We start from the raw sequence: 11,084 nt of genomic DNA on the forward strand, positions 1-11,084 counted from the left end.
ATTGAGACAAATTCAAAAATTAATCTCATCAATATTTAGAATTGGATTAGCTTCGCGTCTATGATCAAATCCAAATTCAAAAAATAATTTGATCAACAAATCTTACTCGAGTCGACCTGACTCATTCTTACTCCTAGTAAGTATTTGGATTTTTTAAAACATTGTGAAATTTTCCATCTACTCTTGCTACCAATCCGGCCAATGAGTAATCTAGCACTTCTTTAAAATTAACAATAAATATCGAATAAAAAATATTTTTTAAATTTTTGTAATAGGGTTGCAAAGATGAAAAAAGTGGTTTCAATAATAAAAAATGATAAAAACTTTCCGAAGTACAAAAAAATAAATATAACTTTGCTAAATAACTTTTACTATTGTGGGAATTTGATCCTTATAAACATTTATAATTCAAAATCTTTAAATATCTGTAGATTTAAAAACATGGTTCTACACTAACCTGATTTTGCATACATGGCCGAAACCTTATCACATACACACATGAAGATAAGGTTATAATCCAAACACAAACACAAATATGAAATAGTTTTGTCACCTCTCATTCAATTCCTGAAATTTTGATGGCAAAAGCTGCAAAATTGATATCTCCAGGGACCTTGAACCCACTGTTGAATCCATGCCACACTTCAGTAGTAGCTGCCAAACTCAACATACTCTCTAACTTTCATACTTACAATAATGCTAATTCTATAACTGCTTCTACCAAAAGAAATGATAAGTTGCACCCTCCATTGGTATGCTATATATATTTCTTCCCTTTCATTCTGTATTATTATTATCATGTGTCCATGATTCTGTAATAATCAGTGATTTAAATTGCGACTCCAATATTGCGGTTGCGGTGAAACCCAGATTAGGAAGAACACAAGTAAGAACCCTCGCCGTCTGATAACAATATCACCAGGTGATGGAAAATATCATGGAGATTGGACAAGTGATTATATTGTGTCTTTGCAAGACCTTCAGTTACATGATTTGATTGAAGTTGATGATGATCCACATAAGGATGCAAAAGTGTTCATTAACCTCACCATTCACAAGGTGCATGCTTCCAAATAATCTATTGAAATTGTTGCCATCATGTTATATTTCTTAACCTCTCTATTGAATACTTTTCTATATGGTAATGCCAGCATGCTAGCTTTGGTTTATCAATTGATGGAAGAATTATGACATCTTTCACTAGAAAATGTGGTAACTGTTCTTCTCCATATTGCAGAGAGGTAATAAACTAATAACAATAGATCAATTGTTCTCTGTTTCACTTTTGTGTATGACTTTTGTGTATGACTTTTGTGTATCTACTAATGGTTACAGATTGACACCAAATTTAACGTGTGGGTTCTAATGGCAAGTAGAGATAAGCGCAATATACAACAGCTACCTGAAATTGGTGGTGACCCTTCTGTAAGTCTCTAAACCCAATTACAGTAAATGTTGTACTCTTATATGTTACTTGTTCCAAACATTGGTTCACTCCATGTCCCAAGCCGATCAGAGTACTTCATTTTATTACATTTTGCTTTTAAAATATGATTGACTCGGGATCGGGAATGAGATATCATCGAGACAGGTGATCCCCATCCGATTCAGAGAACATCATGTTAAATATTGTTGCCAAAATTAATCTAACAGTACTACTCAAACAATACAGGTGATATATGCCAGACCGGGATATGAGGTTGATCTTGATCATCTTGTTCAAGATACCATCAGGCTAAACTCCACAATAAAGGTATTACATATCATGATTTTACATTATGGGTTTCAAATTTGTGAATTTGGAAGCTCCTATGTTTATTTTTCTTATTAATATTCCAGGATACATGCTCTGAGCTGTGTGAGAAATCTGAGGCTACAATACAATGTAAGCATTTTGATTTTGATTTTGATTTTGTCATGATTGGTTTTATAGTTTTCTTTTATTTTTGCTTTTTCTCTGTTCTTATAAAACTCATGAAAGATCCTTTTATGTTGCAGATACAAGTGGGCAAAGCCAGGCCTCTTTTGATAAAAGGTGGTCTAGATTATTAGAACTAAAGAAAAAAAGTTTTTAGTGTTTTTTTCTAGTTATGTAGATTGTATGTTTAATGTAAGTGATAATCAAATGTTATTTTCATTCACAACCCTTGCTATTTTCCACTTAGCAAGTGATATATCAATAATGATAATCAATTGTTAACTTGCGGTGGTATAATTTTAGAAAGAAAAAATGTTGGAAAGTGATGTACATAAATAATTCTTTTGGCTATCGTTGGATTAGATGGTTAATTTGGAACAATAATCTCTTCGTTAATGAAAAGACGAGTACTATAAAAAATAAAACAGATAATAACATGATAAGATATTTTTATTATTTTATATATAATGTAGTAATTTTTTTATCATTAAAAATATATATAAAATTAAGTATTTATTCTTTTATTAATGGAGATGATTCTTTTTAGTTAATTTAAGGTAGTATAGTTTTAGAAAGACAAAAACTCTGTTCCTTCTGTTTTTAATCCATCCTCCTTTGTGAACAATCATTAGCATTCTGGGAGCATCTTCCCAAATCATGTTTGGATTATTCCCCCATCAAGTGCTTAGGACCCTTTTAAATAAAAATACTTTTAATTAAATATTATCATTTTTCTTATATTTATTTTTATAATAATTCTACTATATTTAGTTTTACTTTTATGTACATTTCCTTAACACGATAATAAAAAGAAAATCATCAAACAAATTGCGGTTCTTCAAAATTTCTTAATCGATATATTTTTCAAATTATGAACAAAGTTTGAGGGCTAAGTAATTATTAACTGTGTATTAATTGTGTATTAATCATTTAATTGGTAGATGGATTAAGTCGGAATCTCCATTATATTCAAGTGGTACATATTTGATTTTCCTTAAGCAAGGTTTTGAGATTGAGTGTTGTGAATGAAAAAAATGTCCGCAGGGAGAGTTAGCCCATATACCTGTGAAACAAAAAAAACTAGTATCCACTGGGTTAAATTAAGACCCGTATTCGTGAGCCCATTTAAAACGCCTTTCCTTTATAACATTATTCTCATTCAACTTTGAAACTCTCTCTCTCTCTCTCTCTCGAACCTTCCTTCTACGCTCAAAACGCTATGGTATGTTCCGTCACCTTCTTCTTCTTCTTCTATGATTCCTCCTAGGATAGATCTCTTTCTTTATTTCAATTTCACTCTTCCGTCATATTAACTAAATTTCAATTGCCTACTTTTTAATTTACTTCAATTTGATTTTCTTTTGTATTACGCTTTTTTGGATTTTATCTTCCATTGCTACGAGATAACAACGCCACGGACATTTATAATTTGCAATATTATAAATCAATTTTTATTTTTGAAAATTTTAGGATGCTGCAAAGAGTGCTGTGTTGGCATGTACAGATGAAGCAGTTCTTCCTCTCAGTCAAGTCTTTGATGCAGCTAAAGATCTTGGTTATGATGAGGCTCACCTATCTCATCCTTTGATTGTTACCTCTGCTTCAACACTAAGTAATTAATTCTCCATTTCCCTTAATTGCGTTTTTATTTGGGTTTTTTTATAATCTATACATTGATTTCACATATAGAGTACTATATGTTGCTGGGTTATATACCTTTTTAATAGATACCTTTTTCAACAAGTAGTAATTTTCTATTGCATGTATCTTCCTCAACTACAAGATCAACAAAAGGAATCATGGTTATTGTAATTGATGATTGCTAATGAATGAGAATGAGCATGTTTAAATATAATAGCTTTTGATACTGATTTAGATTACTTTGCAGCTTTGTACTTTGGTATTAAGTGCTTAAAGCCCAGCATAAACATGTTTTATCTGTTGATGAAAATTTCAAATTTAGATTATGTTTATTATGGTAAGCTTTTTACATGGTCGATTTTGGAATGAAATGGTAAACCGGTATTTTGTTTGGAGAAGTATATATATTGGCACTATATCGTATGTTGGAAGATGAAGTTTGCTTGTTTATTGTATATATTTATGTTTTATCTTTCCTTTTTTACTATAGAAATTAAGAGAGTCTAGGTAAGAGAGAATACAGATATATGGTCTTGCTTCTATGTATTACTTTCTTATTCTTGGTCATTTGTTGCTTCTGTTTTTATTTTTGTTGGCTTAGTAGAGCTTTGACCGTGATTGTAATTTGGCTATGAATTCATATTAGCTTTTAGCTGCTTTCAAGTCTTCAACTATAGATCTTTTACAAGTTATTGGTTGAACTATTAGTTTTAGTAATTAAATGCCTGGACTTTAAGGAAACTGTTAACAGCCAGTTCTGACTTCTGCCTATACTTCCTTAACACATGTCAACCCCAGAATTAGTTTTCTTCGGAATAAGTTGGATAGAAGATAATATTTCTCTTGCAAATACACAATTCTTCATTTCATGCGTGTTTGCTATTTTATTGTAATGTAGTCTAAGAAACCCACCTATGCATCTTGTATACTGCAGCCAAGTTGCCAACGGATTCTTCCTCTGTGGATACTGTCATTTTAATCTGGCAGTCTCTTGATTGTCCCACAAGCCAACTGATTCAAGAAATACTGAGGGTGTTAAAAGCTGGTGGGACAATTCTTATTCGCAAGTCATCTCAGTCTGCTGAGGGTTTGGTTGATAAGGTAATAATTAGCTGGATCATGCCTGGTTGAATTTGTATTATTACAGATCTGATATTTCCCCCCCTGTCCTTGCAGGTTATATCCGACCTTCAAAACAAATTATTGTTGGCTGGGTTTTCAGAAACGCAACTTTTACAATCAACTGGTGTAAGTTTCATTATTGGGTATCTGCCCCTACTATATCTTATTCATCATTGTTTTGTGGATATTTTCTCATGTATACATTGTTGTACAATAGAATACATTAGAAACATATATTATGGATGAGATGAATAATAGACAGGCTCTCTACTAACATTTTCTTATGAGTATCCAATTTATGACTGGTATTGAAATGCAGTCCACTGATATTTGTTTTGACAACTATTATTGTCAAGTTAATGGTTTTTAAGTTTGAGCATGATCATTTATTTCAGCTATTTTTTGTGGTGATATTTGCTTTTTCCATTTTGAACATGATAATTAATTTCAGGTCGACTTTTCTTTTTCATGTCATGATATTTTCATTTTTTTACTGGCTTGACTGCCTTTTGGCAATTTGTATTCCTGTTGCCTAAGGTGATGAGTCATCTAAAGTTTCTCTTTTTTAATCCTTTCCAAATTAGCTTCGCTATAAGCAAAATTAATCAACTTATGAGTTCTAATAGTCAATATGTTCTGTATTACACATAGATCAAAGCTAAAAAGCCTTCATGGAAAGTTGGTTCATCTTTTGCCTTAAAGAAGGTGGTGAAGACTTCGCCTAAAGTGCAAATTGATGTTGACTCAGATCTGATTGATGAAGATAGTCTTTTGACTGAAGAAGATTTGAAGAAACCTCAGCTTCCTGGTAAAGAATACTTCTCTAGTTTATGCCCTCGATTAATTAGTATTATGTGTGATATTAGGCTATTAGCTAAACATGCTTTTACAGTAGACGATTGTGAAACTGGGAGTACGAGAAAAGCCTGCAAAAATTGCACTTGTGGGAGGGCTGAAGAAGAGGAGAAAGTATTGAAGTTAGGGTTGACTGCAGAACAGATTAGTAATCCTCAATCAGCTTGTGGCAGTGTATGTCTCTTTTCTTTTTCTTTTATGTTGTCTTGCATTGGAGTTCTAAATTGCATATTACGTGGCTGTGTTGTTCTAAAGTTTGAGTAATGTAGATGCACACACCACACAAAAGCATTACTTCAGCAAGCAAAGCCCAGAGAAGATAGATTACATTAAAATGAATCTAGGACTGCTGGAGTTGAGAATCCCATTACTTGAGCAAGCAAAGCCTGGGAAACTTGGGCATGAGATAACTGCCTTTATTGCAGAGATATTGCTGCATCATAAATTCATGCCTTCTGTTAGATATAGCTTAGTACTATATGAATTTAGACTCTCAGGGATGGAAAAGTGCTACTTTCCTACTACTTTTTTCCCTCCCAACTCAGCTATAGTAGCTTTGCAGAGTTTATTATCTTTAAGAGTTTTCTAAATTCATTTAACCGACCTGGCCTAGTTCATAAAGACTAGATGTTCTAGATCACGCTATTGGGACGTAAGCCCAATTGTACTCTATGTACTCTATATAGCTTCCAATTGTCCTCTAATGCTGTTTCAGAATTCCATCCTATTTTTGGCATCACCCTTAGTTGTTTTTGTTCTGCAGTGTGGGCTGGGGGATGCTTTCAGGTGCAGTACCTGCCCTTACAAGGGTCTTCCTCCCTTCAAATTGGGCGAGAAGGTAGTTTCCATGAGCTTTTTGGTGTCATTTCCCTTATAGCATTTGTTACAAAAGTCATTCATTATTATTTTATGCAGGTTGCACTATCCACTAACTTCCTTGCTGCTGACATATGATGGACAAAGATGCAGCACATTTTGTTTGGGCAATGATACAATGAAATTAGGCACGTTGTTAAGGTATTACTAAGGGATTATTATTATTGTTATGGCAGCAGAACTATTCATGACTGAATGTGTGATACAAGTTTTTAGCTACTAATACTATAGAGCTCATTTTCTCATTATCTGAATTTTATGTTGAATTTTGGATCCTTTCATGTTCCTTCACAAAGCCTGTGGTTTACTACTGAATTTCCCATATATGGTTTGAGGTTTTTTGTTTTTAATACAACAATTACATTTATCGTTAATTAATTTCATTTTTCTTCTATTTTGCCTCTTGGGAAATCAACATATATGTTTTACTAAAAATACTATTTTATTTTATAATTTTTAGATCAGTTTACACTAACCTTAAAAATCAGTTTACATTAATCGGGTGAAAGTAATTCCTTGATGATAGGAGCAGAGACAAGCATAGGCATAAAATATGAAGTAAAAAAGACTAGTGAAATTATACTCTATTGCTAAGGGCTCTAACATCTCTTGAATTTTAATGTCCAAGAGAGAAACAAAAATAAAGTATTTCTCTTACTATGAGATAAATTATCTCCTCTAACCATTAAAAATATGATATATTTGTATAATTATTTTTAGTTTTAGAAATATTTTTGCGCAAAAAGATTAAATAATATACTTGTCATGATTTTATTCAACTAAAAAATGTTAAGTCAATTGTAATTTCTGATTAACTTTTTATCATAATTAAAAATAGGAAGTAGGTATTCGTGCGAAACTCGATTTATTATTTAATTCGAGAAACTTGGCTCATGAGTCGAATTTGAGCTGAAAATAGAGTTTGTTAAATACACGAATCAAACTTGAGTTTAATATAATTTGACTCGTTAGGTTCATGAGTTGACTCTGATCTATGTATTATTTTTATATTTATAGTTAGAGTGTGGATCCGTTTACTTCACTAGTGAGTTTTTAAAACTTACTCATCATCCTAACCATCAATTCTAGGGGTTTAGACCAACTCATTAATTTAAACTACTTTATTTCCATAGAATTGATGGCTAGGATATTAGAGTAAGTGTATGAACTATATTTCTTTAAAAAATAATCAAATATTTGAGTCAATGAACTAATTCGACTTGAACTGAATAGTTCCGAACTTTGATCGAGTTGAACTAGAGCTAAAAAAACTTATATCGAACTCGAGTCGGGTTTTGAGCTGAACCAATCCTTATCAAGTTAAACCGAGTTGAGCTATAATTTGACTTAATTCAACTCGTTTCTAGCCCTCCTCGGAGAAAGCTAACTTCTTCTTCGTATGGATTTTCCCTACCTCTAATATCATTTATGTCTAGAGCATATTGGTTGATAAATAAGTATAAATATATTATTTATACATTTACAGTATAAAGATTTGTATATAGTTAATGTTAATCTATTACTCATTTATATTACTTTTATTTAAGAGTTAGTAAAGATTGAAAATGAAAGGTGAATGATGCACAAACAATTTAATTTTTTTTACATTTGCTGTGTATACATAATTTTCTCATAATTATATATTAAAAATGAAACATTAAAATATATAAAAATAAAGAAGGGAGTTAGCAAAGAAAAAACCATCTTGATTACTTCTTACTAGTGTTTTGATTGACTGTATTAACTTTCAACCCATAGTTTCTTAATTCAATAAATTTAATATAGATTAATATTTGAGTAATATAAATTGCAAAAGTGGATATAAAAATATATATAATTTAATATAATTGATATTGATTAGAATAAAAAATAGATAAAGATTATATTGACTAATAATGATATATGAGTTATAGCAATTCGAGTATTGTATTTAGGAGTTAGCTTTTATTTTTTTTATTTATGTTATGTCTAGAATTGTTAGGTTGATAGCAAATGGGGCAAACATATGCTTTAATTATTTAAACTTTTTTAATAATACTAGTATAATATTTTTTTAAGATTGATACTATTTAAAATTTATTTAGTGAATTATTAAAATAAATTTTTAATAAAGAGTTATCTATACTAATTAACTACCTAATATGGTGTAATTTTTTATTGTCTATTTTACCATTCTAATTAACTATTATTACAATGTTTTTATACATAATAAAAAATATTAATAGGAGTTAGAAAAAGTTACATACTTAAAAATATCATACTATCAATGTAGTTTTTTTAGTTATATATAAAATAAATAAAGAATTAATTGAGATGGTTTGAAAATCAGAAGTAAATATATATAATTTTATATATTATTAATCTATTATTTAAACTTCATTTTAATTATTATTGAATATTCATAAAAATAATATAAAATAATATATTAATTATATATAAATCTATATACTAAAAGTATATAAATATCACATTCTTTGAATAATATATTAATTATATGATTTTGAATTAGATCAAATGAAAGATATAGTATTAAGATAAGATGATATCTGTAAATATAATAATAAAAAAATAAATTAAAATTAAAATTAAAATATACTAAAATGACCATAATGACCAATTTGTATGCACACACACAAAAAAGTCAAATTGAGTGCAAACTAATGTACGGAGACTTTTTCTAAAACTAACCCAAAATTGTATATAATATTTAATATTGATTATAATTTATTGTTAGATTATACTTTTTATATTAATTTTATTATTTTTAATATTATGATTTAGATATCTAAGTTTTAATTAATATAACAATTTTATATCTTTGAATGTTTTAATTTTATTATTTTTTAATCTTATGATTTAGATATAGTGTTGAATGTGAAAATATATAAAGTGGAATTAGATGAAATGAAATAGAGATATAGTTTTAATTTTAAGGATTGTAATCAAAATATCTTTTTTATTTAATAAAAAAGGTTGGCGCTTTCTTGAAACCAAATTAAAACAGAAATCAAGAATGTCTCATTCTCAACCACCGCAACATGACGGTGTATCCAAGGCGAGTCAATCTCACGCTCCGGGAACAAGTGACGTGGCATTGAATGATAACAGAGAAGTGGCTGCATTGCCGCCACCACCGCCGCCGCCGCCACCACCCAAAAGGATAACATGGACAAACGAGGAACACAGGTAATAAAAAAACAAACTTTAATGTATTAGTAACACTTATGATTCATGTTCATGTGTTTGGTTCATAATAGGTTGTTTCTTCAAGGGATTAAGCAATATGGGAGGGGAAATTGGAAGAAAATTTCACAAAATTGTCTTAAATCAAGAACACCAAGTCAAATTGCTAGTCATGCCCAGAAATATTTTCTTCGTCAAAGTAGTGTGGTTAGAAAGAGAAAAAGCATTCATGATGGAACCCTAGAAATTGTTCAAGCTTCTTCTCCAAGGAACCTTGTTACAATGCAGCAGGGCCAAGAAGATTTATCAAGTCATCGCCATTTGAATTTGAATCTTAATCATCCTGTTATAATGCCAATGCAGCAAGATTCAACTCACCATGATCACAATCAAAATCATTCTTTTAAGACTTCGCCGCCGCAAGATTCAACTCACCATGATCACAATCAAAATCATTCTTTTAAGACTTCGCCGCCGCAAGATTCAACTCATGAGAATCATTCTGTTACATGGCCTTTCAACCCATCCAAGCATCAAAATCATTTGTATATTGATATGATCATACAAAAATCTGATGAAGGCCATCTTGATATATTTGTGAAGGATTCTAATCAGGTCAAGGTACAGAGTGTTTTAACTGTGCAAAGTTCACCACATCATTTGGATCTTTCATCACAACAAATTCATATTCCGTACTTTTTTTCAGAAGATCATCCACCACAGAAATGCAGAGTTATGCTTAAGAACTTTGCAACACAACCTTAACAGTGAGAATGTGCATGTAGCCTATAAAATTTTCAGATTTTAGTTGAACATTTTTTACTAGATACTTACATTTTACAATCGTGGGAATTCCCTTAGAGGGGAATGATTAGGTTGGTTTTTATGTCTTTTGTTACATGAACAATGATGAATGGTTGAGAGAATCAATAAATCAGGATTATTTTCTAATATTCTTTGTCTTAACCTTCTATTCTCCTTATCTATATGATTGGTGCCTTCCATGAGATTTTGGTTTACCTTTGCCATGCGTTATGGTTTTCCATCATTTTTTAAGCATGTTATGATTGACTTTGTCGAATCTCTATGATATAATTGTCTTTTAACTATAGACTGCTTGATATCACATCTACTAGAATATAAAGCAATTGAGTGTATATTGTGCCTGGTGATTTTTGTGTTTTGATGATGGCTTTAACAATCACTTGAAAGGAAAGTTAGGAGGTAATGTGCCTAATTGATTTGCATTTGTTTGAATGCTTCATAAAGTATGATATGGTAGAAAGCTCAACAATGTTTTGTTGTTTGATTACCTAATGGCTCATCAGATCCATAAATACATAAGGATTTGACCAAAAGACTTTCTATATATTATATAAACTATTAATTAGACCTCACTGAAATGTAGACCAATGATTGCATAGGCATCTTGCAAATTGCAATGATATAGAGAAGTAAGACTTTCTATATATTTCATAAACTATTTCCC

The 11,084-nt window shown here is 30.5% G+C and overlaps 3 protein-coding genes across 4 annotated transcripts; all 3 read left to right on the top strand.

Annotated features, from left to right (window-relative positions):
• Positions 468 to 2,137, top strand: LOC109353188. Its single transcript, XM_019595402.1, has 7 exons — positions 468 to 752; positions 871 to 1,059; positions 1,152 to 1,241; positions 1,336 to 1,425; positions 1,673 to 1,753; positions 1,840 to 1,885; positions 1,999 to 2,137. Exons 1-7 carry the CDS (start codon positions 579 to 581, stop codon positions 2,073 to 2,075), a joined length of 747 nt encoding a protein of 248 aa, XP_019450947.1. The 5' UTR covers positions 468 to 578; the 3' UTR covers positions 2,076 to 2,137.
• On the top strand, positions 3,031 to 6,557 carry LOC109353187 (anamorsin homolog). Of its 2 annotated transcripts, none has more exons than XM_019595401.1 (8): positions 3,031 to 3,140; positions 3,389 to 3,530; positions 4,494 to 4,660; positions 4,736 to 4,807; positions 5,333 to 5,489; positions 5,577 to 5,710; positions 6,300 to 6,374; positions 6,452 to 6,557. In XM_019595401.1, exons 1-8 carry the CDS (start codon positions 3,138 to 3,140, stop codon positions 6,488 to 6,490), a joined length of 789 nt encoding a protein of 262 aa, XP_019450946.1. In that variant the 5' UTR covers positions 3,031 to 3,137; the 3' UTR covers positions 6,491 to 6,557. The 2 variants fall into 2 exon arrangements, with proteins under 2 accessions (XP_019450946.1, XP_019450945.1); XM_019595400.1 differs by having other exon boundaries at positions 3,032 to 3,140; positions 5,574 to 5,710.
• On the top strand, positions 9,367 to 10,548 carry LOC109352793. Its single transcript, XM_019594989.1, has 2 exons — positions 9,367 to 9,598; positions 9,670 to 10,548. Exons 1-2 carry the CDS (start codon positions 9,426 to 9,428, stop codon positions 10,358 to 10,360), a joined length of 864 nt encoding a protein of 287 aa, XP_019450534.1. The 5' UTR covers positions 9,367 to 9,425; the 3' UTR covers positions 10,361 to 10,548.

Source organism: Lupinus angustifolius, chromosome LG07 (genome assembly GCF_001865875.1).
Source record: "Lupinus angustifolius cultivar Tanjil chromosome LG07, LupAngTanjil_v1.0, whole genome shotgun sequence".
NCBI classification, from domain to species: Eukaryota; Viridiplantae; Streptophyta; class Magnoliopsida; order Fabales; family Fabaceae; genus Lupinus; species Lupinus angustifolius.